The following is a 23,447-nucleotide window of genomic DNA, read 5'->3' as shown; positions in this document are numbered from 1 at the left end:
ATAATAAAATTACATTAATAATATTTCTTGTGTGTATGCTACCAGATTTTTATATATTATTTTGAGTGTAGTTTTCAAATCATGTAGTCATAATTTTCGTTCAAACTATTCAATTGAACAGAAAATGTATTACTAATAAAAATATAATGGAAAGTAGATATTGATTTTAGTTTTTATACTATATTTTATATGCTGCGGAGGAAAGATTATAAAACTAATATTGATGGAATAGAGACAATTATCCATTTTACTTATTGTTTCCAACTTTTAGATTTTTAGGAAACTATGTTGGTATGTTGATTGTGATTTCTTTTCAATTATTTGTACTATATTTTATTTAGGGTTCTCGTACAGAGATCAAGAATCTCATCCTGAACTTTAAATTTATAGTAGTTGATGTAATATATATATATATATATATATATATATATATATATATATATATATATATTTTGAGACTAAGATCATCTCGACAACCTAAAACGATTAATTAGTTTAAATAATGATTAAAAATTAATTAATGTTTTAATTAATCTGTGTTGTCAGGTTAAAATGGGATTAATTTAAAAAAGTTGTGATAATCTAAGATTAATACGAACAATATTTTCACTCATGAACAACATCAATTTCATCATCTAAGTGGTTAAACCTGATAGCACAGAACTCATAGTGATCTATTTTATCGTTAGTCATGAACATCGTCATTCTCAATATTTCTACTTAGGCCAGATGAATTTCTTGCATCATCTATGCTCATCCGTTTTTCTTCAACTTTTAGAAATCCATCTTATTCAAAGTCACATTGGTCACATCATCCCTAACTTTACAATTTTGTAGAACTCCCTATCAATATTAACTTCAAAATATTGATAAATTAGAAACATAAGGAAACTTGTAGTCATACGTAATGTTTTACTTCAGCATATGATCCTTCATGAAAAAATCCAGTTAACATTGACTTTAGTCATGATGTAGTACATCAATACAAGATCTTCTTTGATCAACACAATATGATTTCTCCCTTGTGGTGTGAGCATCCATGCAATAATGAAGATAAAAATATTTTCATTTATCTTGAGACCCCAACATGAATTCAAACTTCTTAAGCAATTTTTGAAAAATTAAACCTTGTTGAAATCCTCAACATCACTGGTGTTTCCTTTACCAACTTATGGGATTACAGTCCAAACATCTGGAGTAATGATCATGTTCACACATTTCGCATGAGACCTTAAAGTCTCTCCTTCAAAGGTTAGATTGGTGAAGAATGCATTGACAAGATTTGGAAAATGTTTCCAATCATTTTGAGAAACCGCTCCAGTTTGAAAGAAGATAAAAGTAGAAATTTGTTAAGGAAATTCTTGTGAATTATGATCCTTGAGAATGCCAACCACATTATCCCAATGATTAAAATGTTAGGATGTTAATGTCTACTTTATGTGCATGCTTCTTACTTACATCAATTATCTTCGGTGGAATATTTAAACTCAGTTTTACTGAAGGTAAGTTAGATATAGTAACGTTCCTTTCAAAGGATTATTTCAAGTTTTATGCAGTTTCATAAGTAACCTATTGCAGTTTCAGTTTTCCACTCTTTTTTTCCTTTTACCACTTTCACTAACGTTGTGTTTACACTTTGCATTTTGTTAAGGTATTCAACACAATTTTGGATCTATTTCTCAAAATAAATCTGTTTTCGAACGGGGTTGAGGTCAGAGAACTATTGAGATCACTCTTCTTCTTTCTTTATCGGTCGATCATATGACACTTATTGTATATGATGATGTACCTGATTCTTGGAATATGTGTTATTTATATTATCTTATTGGGTCAAATTAGGGAGCTAAGACCGCTTTTATGGATACATTACCTAGCTTTTAATCACAGATTAACTTCATTGATTATGTTTAAGCATAATTAGATTTAAGATGTCAGTCGATCCATTGATGTGAATCATGACATTAATCGATCCGAGACATGTGATCAGTCGTCGCGGTACAAAACCCAATTAAAAAGAATCAGTAAATAGACTCATTACACTTTACTTTTCAAATTAGATCTGTTTAAGGTGTAAGTTGAGAATCGATTTCCGAAAAATCGAATTCTCAAATGTGAATAGTGATTTCTGGTACAATGAGACAGGTCAGAATTGGACTCCCTCGACCAAATTCTAACATGTTTTTCTTTTTTTCCAATTTTTTAAATAGGCAAAGAAAAAAATTATAAATTAAAAAAATATTATAGTAAAGAAAAATGATTTAAAATAATTAATTAAAATGTTGAGATTAACTTTAATTTAACTTGGGAAAACAACCAAATAAAAAATAATTCCAACATAAATCAATTTTATAAAAAATTGAGTATAATTCCAATTTTTGATTTTGTAATATAATTGAGAATAATATTTTTACTATTATTATAATTTGTACAAAAATATAATGAAAGAGAGAAAAAAATATAAAATTTTATATCATTGTTTTTATAACACTAATATATTACTAAAATGAATTAAATTATTTAACAATTTTATTATAATAAATTTAAAAATTATAAATTAAAAGATGGGTATAAAACCAATTAATGTAAATATAACTAAGATTAAGGATTAAATTAAAAATTAATGTTAATTTAATTTGGTGTGAATAAAATATTTGAAATTTTTAATTTTTAATTTTATTTCAAAGAATTTTTTAAAAATTAAAGTATTAGAATGAAAACTTCAACTTTATCATCCATTTGTTGGAATTTTATTACAGAACAATTTTACTACGATAACAAACTCTTAAGACTTATTATTATTGATTTTTAAAACCTCATTTCAGATATTTTTCAACATCAAAAAGTTAAAATTAATTATCATAGATAATTGAAAAAATAATTAAATTAATAAAAATTTATGTCACATTTATTTATACAACCCGAAATAATATTTATTTTAAAAATGCTATATTTATTTTATTTTTCAGAAATCCAAAATTATATTTATTACATTTTCTTAAAATTCCTCCCTTTCAAAAATAGATAAAAAAAGTTAAATAGAATAAAAAACAAGTTTGAATTCAGCTTCTATTATTCAAAATTAAGAATTCGATTTTCTGAAAATCAAATTTTAAGCTTGCACACTATAGTTTTGGAAATAAAGTGTGGAGAGGTCAATTTGAAGTTTTCTTTTTTTAATTTGGTTTATTTTGGGGAAAACATCCGTAATTTTATTTACTATCTAGATTTGCTCTATTCAGACAAATTTAAATCAGGATTACTTATGGGTTCGTATGAATCCATGATGACAGGCTCAATATATCTTCAATCATTAGTTGATTATCTTCATTTTCTTTTGATAAGTGACGTCCACGTATAGTATGCAAATCAATTATCCGGTCCTTGTTCTCCCTCAGTTGATTACAATCTGTTTACTTTTTTTGTTCTCCCTTGTCTTTAATCTAAACATTACCTATTTTATTTTCCATCAAAGAAAAAGCCCAGTATACAGCCAATTAGCACTCGTCTTTACTCCACTGTGAATTAAGTGGCAATAACGCACCAACCTTTCGTATTATGCCAAACACTGTTTCTCAAACAAAGGTCTCTGAAGGGTTCGTCAAAAGTAATGACTAAACTTCAGATTTTAAGTGCTGCAACTAATTAATAGCATGGGTATCCAAAAAAGGAGCTGAAACTAAAATGGATTAGTTTAGAACATTCAAGATTTATGGAATCGAATTAAAAAATTATGGGCTAATTTATATCATTGAAAGAATGAAACCAACATACAGTAAGAGATCATTTAAAATATTATATGAAAGTCTATATACTAAGAACAAGAACTTTAAGTCCTAATCAATAAACATTTATGACTTCACAACTACGAAAACAAATAATTAGAGAAAATAAACTATACAGGTCGCAACAAGCCAATGCCTCAAAAGGACACAATCGGAAAAGAAATAAGTAGTGCAGAAAAGTTTCATTGTAGAAAGCCGCAATCATTGGGAAGTAGTATCAGGCTAGGCTAGGCTTGAAGGATGATGCTTGGTGCCACCACGTGAAATTCTTTAACCCTAAGAAATAGTTACCTTGAATGCAAAAAATGAGATATTCTAAACTATCTAGCTTCACCAGTAAAAAAAATCGCAAAATTCTCTCCATTGATGTGGATTGGGGTATTAGTAGCCGCCCCCCATTGGAGGCATGCCAAAAGGAGGCATTGGTGGCATCCCCATTCCACCCATAGGTGGTGGAGGTGGGGAAGGGGCATAGCCTCCACCCATTCCAGACATTGGAGGTGGGGAAGGGGCATAACCTCCACCCATTCCTGGCATTGGAGGTGCCGGCAAAGCAAGCGGTAGCAACTGGGCATACATATTCTGGAGATTATTGAAAACACTGTTAATTTAATGATCACATAAACAATATGATTGTCCGTAAAAGGAGGTTCGGAAAAGGGTTACCTGCTGAGCAATCACATTCTTCTCCTCCTTTTCCTTAGCTTTCTCCTCGTTTTGTGCTTCAATTTTGTCCTTGATAAGCTCGTCCATCTTGCTAGTATACTCTCTAATAAACTTCAAGCAAAAAAATATTTAAAATGGTTAACTACGTCTGTTGATGAATATAATTATACCAGAGCCACAAACAAAAGCATACCTGTAAGAGATATGGGAAAGCAAAATCAATCATGTTGTTCATCCAAGCTAGCTCAAGAGCAACATCTGGCCGGATAATATCATAACAGACAAAGAGGCATGATGCAAAACACTCTTTCTTTCCCTGAAATCAATATATTCCCTTTGTTAATTAAGACAAAAGAACTGGTGCTGGAAATGAAAAAGGGAGCAGCAAAATTATTTCTAACTGAAGCAGGGGTCAAACTGCACACTGGCACCAAAAGGGGCTTAGTTTGTATCTAATCTTATATTACCAGAGTTGGATATTTTAAAAAAAAAGGACAACAGATAAACACCTTCTCAATAAAGTAGATAAGCAAATCTTCTGAGAGTTCACGATCACCAGACTGAGAGCATGTTTCCATACAGTCCTTGTAAAGATTGTCTTTCTTTGACAGAGCAATGGATAGCTTCCATCTTCCTGCTTTCTTGTAAATGTATGCAGCAACACGCCTCATCTCAAGAAGTTCATGCTTCTCAATCTGCACATGCTCATTGTTGATCTCAATCAGTGATAATTTGAAAATGGTAAATTTCCCAGTAACATTATGATCTCAAATTTTGCTAATTGTCAAAATAAGACAAGAAATAAGGAGATTCACCTTCTGTGCAAGACCTATCTGATCAAAGTTGTCATGCAGATCTATTGATTCTCGAAGTCTGTCATAGTCCTCTTCCTCAACATAAATTTCATTCAGAGCTTCATTGACAGCAGATACATTGTTGCTTTGAACTGCAACCATGTACGGCTTAACTAATCTAAGGTGGCCAGCCTAACAATAAAAAATCCAAGCAACAAGCAATATTATTACAGAATGACATTTGAAACCAGTAAGTTACATCACTAAATAAGATTGAAGCTGTAAAGAGGGTATAAAAATTGCAGACCTTCCGCATGATATCTACTACACGAGTATGGTCCACACGAAGAGCAATCACATTTAACATATCATTTATTACATCTGGATGCTCTTGTAAGTAGAAGTGAACAGCCTTATAGTAGAGCTCTACACTTGCAACTTTAACTATAACATCTTTGAATTGCATGTGGTCCCATGCTTCTGGAGAGTGATTCATGACAGTGGTTGCAGCATTATCAAACTCATCATATTGGATGAATAGGTAAGTGAGTTCTTTCCAATGCTGCTGTTCATCACATGCCCGAATAAGCTTTGGAATGTTAAGCCGAGTTGAGAATAACTTAATGTGTTCCATTAGCTTCTCCTCTCGATATCTTGCATATAGAACTCCCAACTCAGTAAAGATACCCATATGTGCACGCTCCAATCCTAACCCACTTTCCATTAAAGATATGAGTTCGTTGAAGCATCCTCTGTTCTGATAAAACTCGCTAACCTCCTCCAAATCATCCACCTTCATATATAGCAGATAGTAAGTAGTCAGAGAGCAGCAAAAAGGTTAGACAAAGAAATCAATTGTTTTTGTCACTTATTTTTAGTACTTTGCTAGTAGATCCTTTTAAAGGATTTCCATTATGAGGAAGGGAGGGGGCATCAGTGCAGTTTTTTTGAGTGAGGACGGGGCAATCATTCCATACAAGTAGAAATTCCAAATGTTAAAATATAAACTAGAAAATGATGTCACCTGAATGATGACATTGAGACCACAAATCTGAGCTAAGCGGAATTCCTCAGCATCAACACACGCAAAACAGACTTCCTTCCATGTTTTTGAACTGTTTGCTTTCCTGGCAGCATCAACAGCTCCTTGGAACTGTTTAAGCTTCACCAATGTGACTGCCAACTTAGCCCAGTTAGAAATAAAAGCAAATATAATTTTTGCAGCCTCATACAATGTCTCATCATACAAGCGGTCTCCAACATTTGGTAAATTGGCAACATTTGGCATCAGTATAAACTCTTCAATTTCTCCAAGACGGTCAATCTTAGCATAAGCATAAATGAGCTCACTGTCCACCTTGGGCTCTTTGGTCTTCTGCCTAACCATGAGAAGATACTTCACCAGGTCATGGTATACATCTGCATCTTCAGAAGCCTTAATAACCTCTAAGAAATGAGTTGAATCGTCTGCACGAATGAAGGACTCAATTGCATCACTCACTAAGCCTTCTCTAAGTTGGGCTTTAGCCACCTGGCTCCAAACAGCATCTTCCTCAACCCGAAAAGCAAACTCCACAGCACGATCAATAGTTTGGAGGTTATCCAGCAAGACATTAACAGCTTGAACATTCAAATTAAATTTCTTGAAAATAGCAAATGCCTCTTCATATAGTTGTGCTTCCACAGCTACCTCCCCTACTGCAGGTCCATCAAAGTTGTCCAACCTATTAATGTAATCCATAACTCTTGAAGGATCTGCCTTGATTGCAGTAAGGATCAGCAAATTTTGCAGATTAAAATTTCCACTAAATGCAGAATTTTGTAGCACAATCTTTTCAAGAAGCTCAATCAACTCATGTGGAAGATCGGCAGTCATAAAAGCTTTCACCGCAGCAGAAACTTGCTCTGGACTCTTGCTTTCAGGCAAAGCAGTGGACACCACTTGATCAATCAACTGTCTTCTAAACTCATTCTCAGGATTAAGAACTTTCTCCCAGAGGTCAGAGTCCATCCTTTCAACAACATATCTGACACACATCAGAAAATAACATGAGTGTCTCAGACTAGTAGCATTATGGAATACAATGAAAACTTCCTGATAAAGGTCAAAGTACGCACCTAGCTTGGAGTTTGAACAAGGAGTTTTTATTAGTAACATTAACAAGCTCATCATCACATTGCCCTCTCCGGTAAGCAACAACAGCAAGGGTAGGATCCCGCTTTTCACAATATTTACCAACAACACGAGAATCGTAATATGGATTGGTTGTGAGAAAATGCTCAGGATTGTTGTTGCTGTCAATAATGATTTTACCCAGAGCATTATGTACATGCACATCCTGGCTTCCTTCACTTACAAGATGCTCCAAGAATTGAGTAAGCAAGCGGAGACGATTCCTATGCATAAGAATTTATATTAGAAGTCAACATGAATTTGATATTGCAGATGAAAGATAGAGATAAAGCTAGCACACCTCTTCTCACATTCTTCAACTAAAGGCTCAACTGGCAGAAGAGAACGAACTGAAAGTATAAGACCTTTAATAAAATCTTCAGGGCATTCATCATCTAACAACTGTCCAACAACTAGAGGAGCATTTCCAGGATTGACCTAAGAGCAAGAAGTACAAAGTTTTGGTCATGGTTCTAAAATTTGCAAAGAAAGATTTGAAGGACACCCATATTTACCTTTTGAACATAACCTTCAATATATCGAAGCATGTTGCTAGTATAAAGATAATGGGTGAGATCTGGAACAAATCCAAAACGATCACAGACATTAATCAATGGTCGTGCATCAGGAAGCTTGGCCTCCATAAGAAAATTCTTTGTCTTCTCAGCATCATAAAAGTTTGATTCCCTGGTCACACGCTCAACCTCCTTAATTTGTCCAGTTTTAGCAGCAGCCTCAATGTACTTGAAGTGAATGTCAGGATCCTCACTTTACAAGACAAAAAAAAAACAATTATAATAAATTAAAAAGCAAACACTAGAACAGGGAAGCTGGCCGAAGAGTAAACTGAAGTCATGTTCCATCCCCAATAAGAAAGAAATACCTAGAGCTCAAGTATGCACCCAAGAAAAAGTATAGTCCCTCATAGGATTTGAACTGCTCAAATAGTTTAATGCATGCCTCAACACCCAGCTGTTCAGAATATTCCTTAGCAGTCTGCAAATCATGTACCAGTAAGATTCTCAGAGAAATTAATTATGGAATTCAAGAAGAAAAAAAACAAGTCTTGCGGCAACATTATCCAGAAACAGTACCTGAACAATTATTTGAAGATTGCCCCTAAGATTGACAAGTAAAAGATCTTTCATACACTCTAGTGCCCATTCTCGAGAAAGGGTACCAAAAAACTCAACTAATGCCTGAAATACATCATTTTATACGGTAAGAAATCAGAATATCAAACAATTTTAAGACAGATTGGATCATTTGAGAAATTGCAATTAAAACCTGTGGCTCAATGGCATGTGTATTCACAATGACACGTTTGATGTCTGGCAACTCAGAATAATGCTGCATAATACACAGACAAGGTTCAGGATACACAGACAAGGCCCAGGATATATTCTAATGCGAGAACATTATACTGCCATCAGAACTTAAGAAGCAAAGAAACCTGAAGAGCCCGAATGAAAAGGCCAGCCTTTTCACATAGTTGTCCAATACGTGGGCGATCATAATGACTGAACATGCCATTGGCCAATATAGCATCAGCGACATTTGGAAAGGTTACCAGATTAATTTCCAAAACCTAAGTATAACACATAGAAAAATATGATTTTATTTATAAAAAAATCCATATATATCACCATCCAGTTCAGGGACAGTGATAATGAAACATAAAATAAAAGAACCTTTGTTTGAAGATATCCATGTTCAGGAAGGTTTGGCTTCAGCACATCCAACAAAAAGGCCGTTGCCTCACGGATTAAATTCCTCTAGAAAGTAACAGAAGAAATATATAAACAAGAGTTCCAATTCACAAATAACCAAAAAGAGCATGAAATTGGTTCCTACATTAAAGTTTAAACAAATTATTTTTAGTTGAATAAGTTAGAGGAAAACATACTAGCCTAAGCAAGAAAGTTATCAAAAAGCCTTATCAAAATCAACTTCAAGGAAGATTTGTTTTCACATAATAATAATTATTTTTCATTTTAAATTTTCAAAAACGATACAGGATGAACGCAGTGAGATTCAAGGGAAACAAGAATGTACATGATACTGTCTTTGAAAATTGCAACTGAATAATAAATAAAGAGAACCCAAAGAACAAAGTATCATGAAAATCCAAAGGGTAAACTGCAAGTAAACCTGAAGAAATAGATCAGTGATTGTGTTGTAGTCAATTGGGCATCCTCCTTCCATTTGAGACATCATCAGAGCAAAATTTACAGCACCCTGCAATAAAAAAGTTTTGAATTATTCTATATACATAAACCCAAAAAAAATATGGATGCTAGAAAAATAAACAATTTAGATTTGAGTGTAGAATAGCAGTATGAAAATATTCTTAAAATGAAAGCAACATAAGCATGAGGAAACCATTTCCATTTGGATGCATTAACTATCATTCATTAGGTGATGCTACTTTAAGCAAGCTATGCTCGGACTTCCGAACAAAATAAAGTACATCATGAAGGTCAAGCAAGTCAGAGATAAAATTGAATCAGATGGTTGTTCAGACAAAACCTTCTCACCTGGGGGTCTGTTCGTAAAATTGTTTGAAGAAGGAACATATAATCAGGTGTGTATCCAACCTTCATCAAAGGAACAGAGAAGAATGGCATTACAAAGATAGTAGTGGTAAAAAAACTAACAAAAGACATACTAACATTTAATAACAACACCTATAGTTTTATGATTCTACTAAACTAATAAAAAAAATTACCTGCTTTGAATATATCAGGATCTTGTCAAATTCCCTCCTCTCTGCAAAAGCTGCAACAACTTTCGGTGTTGCTCTAGCTTTGATATAAATTTTCAAAGCAAGATCATTATCCACTGTCTGCATATATGCAAGCCTCATAAAAATTAGGAAAAACAAAGGAAACAAGTGCAAAACACAAATCAGGGAACAGATCCATGAGTTTCTTTAAAAGGAATAGACAATTTGGATTTTTCTTCCCCAAACCATCAATAAAATAAAATTAATAAATAAGTTCAAATGAAAAACAGATAACACATTAAATTTCTGTCAGGACCTTCACAAGGTCACCAAGCTCCTCACTGCATTCAAGTTTATCCTCTGCCAGCCAATTTTCCAAAAGATTCTTTTTGTTCTGATTTACAACAAGTCGTGACAGTTCCAGTGACTCAAAAGTATTGAGTTTTCCCATGGTTAACAGAGTTCCAAAGTATTGCAACAGCGGTGGCGTTTGCCCAGCTTGTACAGGTACACTCTGAAAGCAAATTAACAAAGGCAACACAAAACTTAAGATAAAGAGCATATCGATATATTAATGTGATTATGCATACCCCTAATTTGGTAACTTAACAAAACCAAGAAATATTAATGGAACAGCATTTCGATGCATAAAACACCTGAAATTTAGCAACAGTATCAGGAGTTCGAAGTACTCCTTGTGGTGATTGTGCAGCAAGCTCTGCAGCTTCTTTATATTTGGTCTGAGCAAATAATTCTTGAAAACGCTTAACAACCTGAGAGAAAAAAGACAAGCATAACAACAATGGGTAAAAATAAATAAACTTTAAAATTGAAAAGAAACTCAAGCTTCCCTCCCTCCTATCAAATCAACAAGGAAGAAAAGAATTATAGTTCGAGAAAAATGTATGCCAAAATAACTCCAGTTTATGGTCTTTGAATCAGAAGTGGATAAAAAGTTACAGTTGCCATGTTCACATCAACATTATACTTCTCAGCACATACTTCTAATCAAGATCCCCTCGGGCCTCAAGTAATTACAGCTTACAAACTGTTACCTGTTCATTCTGGTATTCTGTCAAAAAATAAAACATATATCCAAACAAATGCTACAGAAACAATATCATTTTTCCTCATCATCTCACACTCTTGTGCTAATTGTCGTCTTGTTGATACTCTAGATGACACATCTGAAATACTTTTATGACAACTACAATCTACTGAGACAAAAGCATACAAACATAAATCTTCTAGTCAAGTATCCATCAGTTAATAAAATGTCAGCTAATTTAAAATTAAATGCATGGAGTTCATGAACTTTAAAAATACAGATAGAAGTATAAAATTATCATATGCAGCACAAGTTACCAATTCTTCTGCACCAGGGAGGTTTCCTCTTTTAGCAAGACTAACAGCAAGTTCCAAATTATTTAACTGTCAAAAATACAAGCAAAAAATTAAAAGTAGATAGAAAAAGAGCTGTCCGCTGAGCCAAAAACGTGATACAAAGCAATAAATACCTGGCCACTAACAAAAGGTACGATGGTTGCTTCATTCACAGTAGCAAGCAACACCTGGCCACGTCTATTTATAGCATAAAAGCCCCCTGCTGTTGAGGCTTCTGCTGTCAAAAATATTGGATCGGGGCTGATTCGATTTCTATAAACTGCAGTGGCAGTCTCGAGATCATAGACAAATAAAAGACCAAGTTTTGTGATAACATATATCAAACCATACTTATTTGAAATCTGCACAATGAAACAAGTCAGATATTCAACATAATGTTTATTGGGAAATAGAGAATCATAAAGTCTACACTTATACCTGCATTGATACAGGGAAGTCATCAGCAAAGTCTGGAGGGAAGAAGAGATCTGCTTGTTTTTTTGAAAAAGATGGCTTGCCTGATAACCAATGCCACATATACCAGAAGGTAGCCAGTAAGGCATAAGTAGCAAGAACATATACTACAAATAGCAGACACTCTATTGAAGCCCCATAATTACATCTTCTGTTGTTTATCTCCTATTCAACTTATTAATCACTTTATATACTATAATCTCCTCTTCTATTAACAACTTAAATTGATATTGAAAATTTATTTTTCTTTAAGATTTAGGATTTAGGGTTTATATACTAATGAGCGGTGACGTGTCTATTGGCTGATAAAGGAAAAATATAGACATGCTTATACCTGGCTGGGCGCCAAGTTCAATGACATGCATCTTTGATGCAACCTGCCCAGCATTCATGCTCTTGGATGCAAAACAAATAAGAGTTGAATCCTTATCATTGCCAGGTACCTACATGTTTCAAAGTAAAAATATCAAACAGTATTCAATCTACAAGCCAAACAGCTGAAATACATAATAACTAATCACAAAGAAGACAGAATTACTCTAAATGTGGCAAATGATGCAGCATGTGCTTCAAGAGCCTGGCTCCGCTGTTGATCCACAGAGAAGAGTTGCATATTTCCTTTCACAAGTTGTGGTCTCTGTAACCAACAAAACAAAATACTATCACTCAACAAATAATAATTTCAGAAGAATTGATCATTAGCAATAAAAAATATGAAGTGATGGTCATTCACTAATCCCCCTCTCATATAAAAAGCAACAGAAAAAATTGTAATCATACAATATAAGTTTAAAACATTAATTTCTGTAAAACATTTTGTCATTAATAAGGCATTGAAAAAAGTTGAAGGAGGATGACATTTGACAAAAATATTGAAAAGCATGAGTAACCCTAAACCTAAGTTATAAACCTTCACATTTACAACACATAGCAAGGAAAACCTTCTAAAATGTATCCAATATACATACTAAATAGAAGTAAAAAATAATACAAAAAATTAAAAGTATTCAGGAAAATATAAAATTTGAACCATCAATTGAATAATTAAAATCAAGGACTTGTTTATTTCATCAGGAAAACTTTGACATTTATTTATCTTAATCTAGTACCAACCAGAAATAAAGACAATGGAGGTAAAACTAAATGACTAAACCATTAACAATTAACAGTAGGAAGTATTAATATGTTGTGTCTCTTGACAGCTTCTGTGTGTAATTGTAAATCACATGTATATAGGCCCAGATTTATAGTCCTTATTTCTCAGTAGTACAAGAGAACTAGATTTAGATCATAAATAGATGGTTAAGATTAAAAGTTGTTTTGGGATAGTTGTGAAAATAGAATCATTTCAATGATCAGTTATATGTATGTATAATATATTATATACTAATGTTATAATCACAATCAGTTTCTGGTTGGGTAAATTTGCTGAAAAATAGTTTCAAAATAATTAAAATCGTTTAGAAGCAACAAAAGTCCGCTTTTACATAAAAAAAATGAGTACGAAGCTTACAAGGTAAATAGCTGATTTTTTCAGAAAAAAAAATGTTTAACAAATTTCAACCATTATCCTTAACATCCAACTAAAATTGCAAACAGTTTTTTATCCCAAAATCAGCTTAATTTCCTACTAGTAATCTTTCCCGAACATAAACAATGATCAAGTGACTACTTAAAAAGGTTACGTGACTACTTAAAAAAGTCACACGACTTCACAATTTAATCTTAACTATGTTCATGAATGATTGTTATTTCTTCCCCACCTCTCACCGTATGATACTATTACTTCTCTCACTAAATGCATTCCATACAGCCCCACACAGATGTGCTTAGAAAGAGACATTTTTATGTGCAAAGAGGAGTAAATTTGGGTTATATGGAACCCATACATGAATGGTCAAAATTGAAGTCAAGTGACCACTTAAAAAAGTCATGACTTGTTAAAAAAACTCATATCATATAATTGTTTTAATCCAATCATTCATGTAAGATCTAAGGGTTAGTATGTCTTCATCTAACCCCCTTAAAAAATGTTATATGTGTGTGTGGCATGTATCTAGTAAAAAAGGCCTTTTTATGAGACAAATAAAATCATTAAATCTTATCATGAACAATCAAGATACCCAAAAGTCATGTAATTATTATAAACAGTCATATGAATTGTTTAAGCAACGAGACTGTAAAAAACTTTTAATTTGGACCTTCCATGTATATGACCCAAACTCATATAAAATGACTTCCTCACAGTGTACATTACACACACACACACACACACATATATATATACATATATATATGAGAATTTTCTTATCATATTTGGACAAATTCCTCAAATCTACCAAAAGTAACTCATAATGAGGATTGGAACAAGGCCAGAATTTATAGTATGTTACAGCACTAGAGCCATTGCAGTATACAAATACAATTCTTAATAAAAAAACGTGTTTATGCAGCTGTTAATAAAAAAGTATCTTTCGTCTACACACACACACACACACACACATATATATATATATATATATATATATATATATATGTTTGTGTTGTGTGTATGAGAATTTTGCTAACATATTTGAACCAAACTCTAAAATAATTCATACCAAGCATGGGCACCACCAGGCCACAATTTACAGTGTGTTACAGTACTAAAGCCATTGCAATATCCAGAAATACGATTCTTAATAAACAGTGACAAACCTTCACTTAATATGTAGCATTTCTCGCAAACAGAAAAAACAAAGTAAACTAAGCAACCTAAGCTTTAACCTAACAGGAAAATTAAGTGGCAAAAAACAAAATTCCAGACAAGAACAGACAAGTTTTTAAACAGAAACTTTGATGGGTGAAAAAGGTATAAATGAATTCTTAAATATAGTATATTTCTATAAAAAATTAAATATATAGATTGGATTATTTATTAAATGGGGCATGAATGGATTTGATTTTTGAATTTACATACATTTTCAAACAATCCAAAACTCATTAAGGGGCCTTCATCCATTATAATCCAAATCAAAATATCAAAATTTACCCAACTGTAGGTTTTGTATTTTTCCTTACAACCTTGCAATTGTTAAAATCTCTACACAGGTGATTGTATAACGATAGCACCTCATTGACTATATTAGAAACTATTATAATGTCTTCCTTCAAATACTCACAACCAGCCTATGAAATTAAATTGACAAATTTTGCATCTTATTAGTGACAGCAAGCTGACAACAAATACAAGAATAAGACAAGGGGAATTGCTAAGGGCAAGGTCTAGACGTTGTAAGAGGAAAAAAAACGCATACCTCAGAAGAACCAGGGGCAATTCCAATCAAAACCAACCACTTTTCCGTAGGATCACAACGGTAATTGATAATCTGATTATTCGCCAAATTAGCTGTCCGGTCAAACACCTTCACCGGCTCACCATCACCTAGATAAGAGAAACCATAAAAACATTAAACTCACAGCCCAAAAAAAGTCCATCAATAGAACAAAAAGAGAGCATAAGATAACCCGCAGTCCAACTCATACAGAAAGCAGTAAAATGATACAGCACTACATTACCTTCAATTGACCAGTGATACACGGATGACTGAGTCACTACGCCTAGCGTCTTTGGAGTTATCCACTTCCAAAACACAACCTAAAGGAAATTGAGGAAAATAAAGAACATCTCCATTAATAAACTAATTAATTGATAAAAACTGACAGATTGTGCGACAATCAAAATCTTGAAAAAAATTACAAATCCTCACCTGTTGGCTCATTTGATACGATTTCATCTTCGCTTTCGTTTCAATGTTAAACACTTGCAAATGATCCTGAGTAGTGCCCGGAACTTGAGCTGCACGGAGAACAACCGTCACATTCGTTGATCGAATTGGAATCGTCGCACTATCACGTAAAGCAATCGGACAGCGAGTGGTTACCTTTAAGCGCGAGAATTCTGGCGTTAGGGTTCATGAGAGCGGAATCAGCGGTGATTGGGCGTCGGAGCGGTTGCATGGGCATGGCCATGTCGATCATGACGACGCTGTTCTGCGGCGCGGTTTCCCTGACGCAAATGTACTTGTCCGACTCCATGGTGACGTGCGTGAAGGTGATAAACTGCGGGTTGATGCCGACGCTTCCCAACTGCAAAAACGACGAACGTATCGGAGAGTCAGAAAACGAGGAGAAAATGGACAATGCAGCGAGGCATTGCGGGAAAAACGACGGGATAGTGTGGGAACGCGGACCGTTAAGGCTTCGCGCATGGCGATGGGGGCGTTCGCGGCCATGGCGGGCGTGGATCCAAGGGAATTCGAAAGTGAGAGATGGTGTGTTAGTGGCGCGCTGCGAGATCTGAAGCAGTGCAGAGAGAGACAGAGAGAGAAAGGGGAGGGAGAGAAGAATAAGGAGAATGTGTGGAAGGAACAGAAAGGAACACACCACAACGAACGAGGTGGAAATGAAAATGGAAATGGAAATGGAACAATGGAAGGATCCTTTCTAAAATTGTTTTTGCTGTTTTTGATTCCTGAAAGATGGAGGAAGAGGTGGGCCTTGGGCCTGGTAGGCCCAGGCCATCCATTTAGACATTAGTAAATTAATTAATTGCGAATGATGATTTTAATTTTTGTTAACGACTGTTGTCATTGATCATTTCGTGGTGTGTTCGAGTATCTTGTGGATAACGTGTGGACAAGCAAGAGTGTCTGATCCCAATTAATGGCTAGAAAGCCTTCATCTAAGGTCCAGTTAAAATGAGGTTTTTATCTTATTTTCTTTTCTTTTCTTTTCTCTAACTACATTGTTTGAGTTATGTAGATGGTCACGCAAATATCCCAACCTCATCGATGTTTCCTTGCTTTGCATGGTTGCGTCATGCATGCGTTGTGCTCGATTGATTACAAATATACTTTACTCATAATACCATCAAAATTAATCCACCCAATAACACCAAAACATAAATATATGATTAAATGCTTCAAAAACAAACAATGTGATTTCAATAATTTACAGTACAACTTGTAAATCTTCATTTTCATTATCATTCTTTTTTTCTTATCAACATTTTCCCTCCCACTCAAACTCCACATTCCAATTTTTTCCATTTTCTTTTCCAATCTTGTACATTCCGAATTTGTCCCTACCTGAATTCCCCGTTCTACCCTCGAAAACTCAAAACTTTCCAAAATTATCCCTTCTCTAACGTCCTCAGAACTGTCTCCCGCCACCGGTTCCGCATCGAAAGCCAATTCCCTCACCATCACCCATCCTTGCGTTTCCCAGTCTACCCCTACGCTCATCGCCAAATTTCCAATTCTATCCCTCGCCAAATTTTCGTTTTCAATTCTCATTGTTTCTTCTTCTTCCTCATCTTCTTCGTCGAACTCAGCGAACTCCGAGTCAACTCGGTCGAGAACGCACCGAGGCGAAGATTCCACGATCACACCACACGGTAACAGAAAAGGATGCTCCAGCAGCTGATCGCAGCTCCACCGCCGCCGCGGCTCCCACCTCAAACACTTCTCCAGAAAATCCCGGCCGAGCTCCGATAACCGGCGCGGAAACCCCGGCACCTCGCCGGAGAAGCCAATTCGACTGAGCGCGTCGACGGCGTTCCCCTCCCACGGCGGCTTTCCGGTGAGCATCTCGATCACCGTGCAACCTAACGACCAAACGTCCGATGCCGGACCCTGACACTCCCGCCGTATCACTTCCGGCGCCATCCACAGCGGACTCCCGCGCGGCGAAGCCGCCGGGAGACCTTCACCGTCGAACTCCATCGCCGATCCGAAGTCGGCGAGCTTGCAGCTGCAGCCGCTGGCTCCGTCTCCAATAAGGACGTTCTTCCCCTTCACGTCGCAGTGAACGACGCCGTTTGCGTGCACGTGCTTCAGAGCACTCACCAAGCACCACGTGTATTGTCTCACCAAATACTCTTCCACGTCGGCGTCCAGGTCAGCGAGAGTGCCACCTGGCATATACTCCATGTGAAGGTTCCGCCTCTCGGACGTGGTGTCTTCACCGAGAAAGGTTACCACGTGCGGCGAGGACATGCGTTGGAGGATCCGAATCTCGTTCTCCAACGCTTCGAGCTGACCCGGAAGACCCGTTTTAATATCCACGGACTTCACCGCGAAAATTTGCGTTTGAGCCTCAAGCTTTCGAAGCGCGACGCTGATGGTGCCAAACGCGCCCTTACCTATGCACTTGCCTCTTACCCAAGTAGAAACCATTTTAGAGTGCGTTTTTGAGTGTGCATTTGAGAGTATATATAGTGGAGTGAGTGTTTGCTGTTTGGTCCTGCACTAAAACGTATATATTTTGTTCCTTTTTTCTTTATTTTGGGTCCTACGTGGAATTAATGGAAGTGGATAATTAACGAAAGTAGTCGCAAGAAGTGACGTAAATGGTGTGTTGTGGTGACAGAGAGGGAAGGAAGAGTTTTTGTTTTGTGGGTGTTTTAATCGTTATCCATTTTATTATTCGAGTTTGAAGAACTTTTCCCATTTTACTTCTTTTGTGGTTTAATTATTTGTTATTAATGGTATGCATACAAAAATAAGATTGTGAGATGCTTATCCAATAGCACTCATTTAAGCTAGTTGATTTGGAATTAACTAGAGCCAAAACCATGTATTTGAACTAAATTTAGCTTAGGATCTAGATTGAGACCTTCATTGTATTTTAACCAGATTGGATTCACTATATTTGGAACATAATTAGGTGAGTTATCACTTTTGTTAGATAAATTATTTAGATAAAAGCTTAATTGTCATTTAAATTATTAAAGTAATTTAAACTAATTTAAGTTTATCAAGATAGAAGAAAGGCATTTATCATGAAAGAGTATAACTATCTATTTGAGTGATAAGATGTGATTAATTATGTGTTCTAATGAAAAAAAAAAAACTTTTGAAAGTATATTATTTCACTTGTTTTTAAAGTTTCATGAGTTTTATTATATATATTTAATATTGTTTCTGTATAACATAAATCAAGAATTTGATATTTTTTTATATTAAAATATAATAATTTTATAAGTTAATTATTGAAATTAATAAAATTTTAAAATTATAAAAATAGATAAGTCGTGTTATCTTGAGATAATTTTATTTAAATAAGTTGTATTATATTGGTATGATTTAATTGTGGAAAAGTTATGTTGTGACATGATTTTAATATATTTAAATTGAAATAGTATTAAAATGACACAATTTTAATAAAATTTAGCTATAAATAATACGACTTATTCATTTCAATAATTTTTTAAAATTTAACTAATTTTTGTAATTAACCTAATTTGATAAAAACAAAACATAACATATACCTTAATTGATAAAAAGAATGATAAAGTTCTAGTTGAAATTATTATGGATGATAATCGATGCATAAATAATCAGATAAATATTTGCTATTTGACTTAAACACCTTTTTTTCTCATAGTTAATTTTAATTTCTATCATTAATTGATTTAACTTTTTAGTTTCTATATATTTATTTCAGCCTCCACTCCATCAACAATACGTCAAGTACCATTCAAGAAGTAATATTTGAAATCAACAGTATTAAGAAAAATGAACCTAAATATGATAGAATTATAGGAACTATAATCTAAATAAATGAAGTTATAACTATCAAAACCCAAATTACAAAAAAAAAAAAGTAAAACCACCGAGATTGAGAAGTGAATTAAATTTTGTTCCTTATTGTAAAGAATGTTATGTATGAATTAGAAGATGTGGCTACAGTGAGGAATGTGGTGTTTTGTGGTTTTGGCAAAGGGAATGGAACAGAAGACAGTAAAAGAGAAGTGGGCAAGTGAGGCTAGTAGAGAAGATGCCCATCCCATTATGCTTGTTGCTCTTAGCCACACAAAGTTCAAAAATATTTTTTATGAGAATTTTGGTGCATGTGGATACTTTAATTTTTAGGCGAGGTCCCAAAATCTACTCGTATCTTTTTTAAGATCTGAACCAGGATGCATCATACACCTTCTCTTCTCTGTTTCTCCTGGACAACGTTATTGGAACACTACTTTTGCTTCTCGGTATCACTCTTTACTTACTTTTCCTGTCATCATAAAATATTATTGTTTTAGAACATTAAATATGGCTTTGATTTGAACCAATTTCATGTATTTTTTTAGCCTTGTAGATGGCATTATGGAGCACTCAAGGTTCCTATTTTCCCTCTTGACAAATTATAATAAAAGTAGTAACTGAGGGAGATAAGCATGCCCTTCTATGATTTTGTTTTTATTTGCGCTAATTGGTTTGTGCATGCAAACTCAAGTTGAGTGGCTTAAAAGTACTGTAATTGCGCCACTTGTCATGGTGTGGGTGCTTGGAAATGACATTCAGAATGAATTGACCCAAAACATTATTAAACAATGAACTACAACGTTACGCAGGGGGAAAGAGAAACCAAGGGGAAAGGGTCATCCACACAACATGCCTTTTGACACAAAAACTATAAATCCAAAAGGAAAACAAAGTTTGAAAACGAACTTCATTAGATTCCATTCAATAACTTATGTAAGTAACCATTTAATAATGATTTGGATTATCATTTATTTTGGCTTTCACGTGAGTTCGAAAAGGAGAAGAAAATAACATGGAATATGTTTGGAATATGCACTAGGAAAAGTATGATATACATACTTGGTTTGGATGAGGTTGTTGTTAGGAGGGTTGAGTAAAGTGCTTAATGACTTTGACTTGCATGTTGTGTGACGCAATAATCTGTGGAAAACAAAAATAAAGGGACTAAAGTTGTGGATTAAGAATTATAAAGGATCAAAGTTATATATAGTTTACGAAATTAACGGGTGAAATTTTTATCCACCACCTAGAAAAAAGATATCATGGTTGCATTTTAAACAACCAGTTAATCGATGAAGGTTTCAATAAGGTAATTACAATTTAAATAGTTGTAAAATGTCATATTCAATTGTGTAATAGGATAAGATTAAGTTATATGACACAACATTATTTAAGAAAAAGAATATTTTAAATATTAATTTTGAAAAATAGTAACGTGACAATTAAGTAAGAGGGTATTTTTAGATCATTATTTTAAAAATGATTTCTATTGCAAATTTCCCTTTAATGTGTAAGGAATTGATATTGTTGGGAAAATACTTAGAATTTCATTATCGAGAAATTAAAAGTGACTCAATTTCATCCTTAATAATATACTAAAGGACTAATCAATGTATATATGAGATAATAAGGTTACAGAAGAGTATAATGGGTGACAACTAATCCTAAACTTCTCAAATATAAATTTTTAAACAACTTATCATTTTATTGCTACTTATATTGTATTTTATCAATTTTAATCTCTATGACATGAACAATGACTTGTTGTTGTGAATGCATTATATATATATATATATATATATATATATATATAATTTACCTTCTCCTTAATTAATTATAAATAATCAAATTAGCAACAAGTTATTGTGAATATTAATATTAGCAATCATATTAATAATAATTGTAACATCTAGAAAATAATGTTAGGCTAGAAGTCGTATATTTTAAATAACATATAAATATTTTATTATTAAAATGAAAAGAACATATAAATATAAAATTCAGTTATTCATGTTATATTTTAAAATAATCACCATATCTTTAGAAGTTTTTTTTTCTTTCTTCTTCCTTTTGTCTAAAATTTTAACCTCCTCACTCATCAGTTTGACGACCAAAGTTCTCCAATAGACTCCTAACAACGAGGATTAAGGAACTGCCTGATCAGAATCTCTAATAGAATAAGTTCTTTTTTGCTTTTCTCTTTGAGTCAAATTTTGAATTTGTTAAGTTGTCTCTATCTATGTTTTGCATGTGACACTTTTAGCTTCAATGTGAATCTTTGTTAGCTCAATATCCTAGAGATATGGTTAGATTTTTAATCAAGACTTTGTGGTGCAGGTTAATTACCTTTAAGTTTTTGGTAGATTTTGAGCTCTTAGTGAGCATCTGCTTAAGTTCAGCTAAGGGAAGCTAGTTTTAAATTTTCAATAGAACCTTAGGCTAGAAGATCTGGATGTGAGGGTGACGTGATCACCAGTCTCAAAATTTCTTGCAGGATTGTCTATTTTAAAGAGTAAAGTAATATATTGACTGAAATGTTTGATTTTGAATATTATATATTGATTTTAAGGTCAATAAGTTATTGAAAGTGTTGTGATTGAGAATTGAAAGTGTTTGAATGGTAATATAAATAAGTTGAATTGTATTTGAATAGTTTGTTGAATTACTTAAAATGTGATATTTGATGGAAATTGGTTGTTTGATTTTAGACGATGTTTGATTTAGAAAGTATATATGTATAAGGTCTGTCATTTTTAATGTGTAGATTATTAAAATTATGAGTTGAATGACAATTTAGTTCATCAATATAACAGGAGTAATATAACAAGTTTATGCAAATGTTTCTCCTTATCTTGTTCAGGTGAGACAATTCTCGCTCAAGCGAGTATAAAATGAAAAATGAGGTGTTCTCGTGTCCCTTTTAGCTCAAGCGAGAAGGAATCTCGCTCAAATGAGATCTAGGATGAATTATGGGTGCTCTCGGGTTGGATCTCGCTCAAGCAAGAGATTTTTTACTTAAGCAATGATGGGTATCACCCAAGCGAGTAAATTTTCCCTCAACCTATACCCTATGTAAAAAAAAGTTAAATTTTTAGTTTTGCTTATGAAAACCTAGTTTATTATTGCTTATTGTTTTTAAGTGAAAATTCTAAATTTTATTTTTAAATATGGTTAAAGGAACTTAATTATATGTTTAAGTGAATTTTGAGATATTTGGATTGTTTAGAAAAGTTTAAAATATGATGTGATTAAATGTATAGATGTGCTACATGAGGTATGAAATGATGTGAAAGTTTGATCAAGATATAGTATTTTCAAGAAAGGAAATACCGTGTTGAGATTATTATTAGGGTGTATTGATTTGTGAGTGTTCTGTGAATAAGACGATTCTAACTCTACTGATATAATGCAATTTACATAGATGAAGTTATTAGTTACTTAGTTGGTGAGAGTCGAATGGGGTTCATTGAAGTGTAGGTCTCTGGATGCTAATTTTAATACACAAGTCTTCCGAGAGTAGAGTCAAGTGTATGAGTATGTGAGTCACTAGAAATATGACAAGAGTAATGTAGATGATGAATTTGATAGACAATTGATGACTTTGTACAAATTATGAGAATTTAATGAATTATACTTATTATTAAAAGTTAAATTTATATTAGAATTCCTAAAAATGACTGGCTTACCATGTTTTTTATTTTGTGTTTGTTTTCTTTGATCTGTGATGATTGTGTTAGTTTACATAGGAACATATAAAATTTAAGGTGATAAAGTTCTTCACTGAGCTGTTAGATGATGAAATGTTCTTATTTTGAATGTTTGGTTTCTAATATTTTGTGTATATATTAAAATCCCTATATTTTG

At 33.6% G+C, this 23,447-nt stretch overlaps 2 protein-coding genes across 2 annotated transcripts; both read right to left on the bottom strand.

Annotated features, from left to right (window-relative positions):
• Positions 1 to 3,720: 3,720 nt before the first annotated feature.
• LOC137831486 (clathrin heavy chain 1) lies at positions 3,721 to 16,650 on the bottom strand. Its single transcript, XM_068639173.1, has 30 exons — positions 16,230 to 16,650; positions 15,921 to 16,125; positions 15,747 to 15,835; positions 15,556 to 15,634; positions 15,294 to 15,421; positions 12,536 to 12,634; positions 12,332 to 12,440; positions 11,962 to 12,041; positions 11,658 to 11,885; positions 11,506 to 11,571; positions 10,797 to 10,913; positions 10,457 to 10,654; positions 10,144 to 10,260; positions 9,953 to 10,012; positions 9,567 to 9,653; positions 9,107 to 9,190; positions 8,869 to 9,003; positions 8,703 to 8,765; positions 8,510 to 8,614; positions 8,299 to 8,411; positions 7,931 to 8,183; positions 7,717 to 7,853; positions 7,361 to 7,639; positions 6,267 to 7,269; positions 5,550 to 6,035; positions 5,264 to 5,434; positions 4,958 to 5,143; positions 4,642 to 4,764; positions 4,449 to 4,559; positions 3,721 to 4,364 (listed from the first exon to the last, which is right to left on the bottom strand). Exons 1-30 carry the CDS (start codon positions 16,269 to 16,271, stop codon positions 4,164 to 4,166), a joined length of 5,154 nt encoding a protein of 1,717 aa, XP_068495274.1. The 5' UTR covers positions 16,272 to 16,650; the 3' UTR covers positions 3,721 to 4,163.
• A 122-nt stretch (positions 16,651 to 16,772) lies between these two features.
• LOC137831489 (mitogen-activated protein kinase kinase kinase 17) lies at positions 16,773 to 18,248 on the bottom strand. Its single transcript, XM_068639178.1, has one exon. The coding sequence runs from the start codon at positions 18,213 to 18,215 to the stop codon at positions 16,881 to 16,883; it is 1,335 nt and encodes a 444-aa protein (XP_068495279.1). The 5' UTR covers positions 18,216 to 18,248; the 3' UTR covers positions 16,773 to 16,880.
• Between the last annotated feature and the right edge of the window lie 5,199 nt (positions 18,249 to 23,447).

The sequence above is a fragment of the Phaseolus vulgaris genome, chromosome 6 (assembly GCF_051622355.1).
Source record: "Phaseolus vulgaris cultivar YP4 chromosome 6, ASM5162235v1, whole genome shotgun sequence".
NCBI classification, from domain to species: domain Eukaryota; kingdom Viridiplantae; phylum Streptophyta; class Magnoliopsida; order Fabales; family Fabaceae; genus Phaseolus; species Phaseolus vulgaris.
This window is presented reverse-complemented; position numbering and strand designations above follow the sequence as displayed.

What these genes read in the sequence shown, in the direction of transcription:
- LOC137831486 (XM_068639173.1), bottom strand. Translation starts at nt 16,271, where the DNA reads ATGGCCGCGAACGCCCCCATCGCCATGCGCGAAGCCTTAACG. An exon ending in CATCATTTGCCACATTTAGA is followed by an intron (nt 12,441 to 12,535) that starts GTAATTCTGTCT and finishes TGAAACATGTAG; the next exon opens with GTACCTGGCAATGATAAGGA. An exon ending in TCACTGATCTATTTCTTCAG is followed by an intron (nt 9,191 to 9,566) that starts GTTTACTTGCAG and finishes GTTACTTTCTAG; the next exon opens with AGGAATTTAATCCGTGAGGC.
- LOC137831489 (XM_068639178.1), bottom strand. Translation starts at nt 18,215, where the DNA reads ATGGTTTCTACTTGGGTAAGAGGCAAGTGCATAGGTAAGGGCGCGTTT.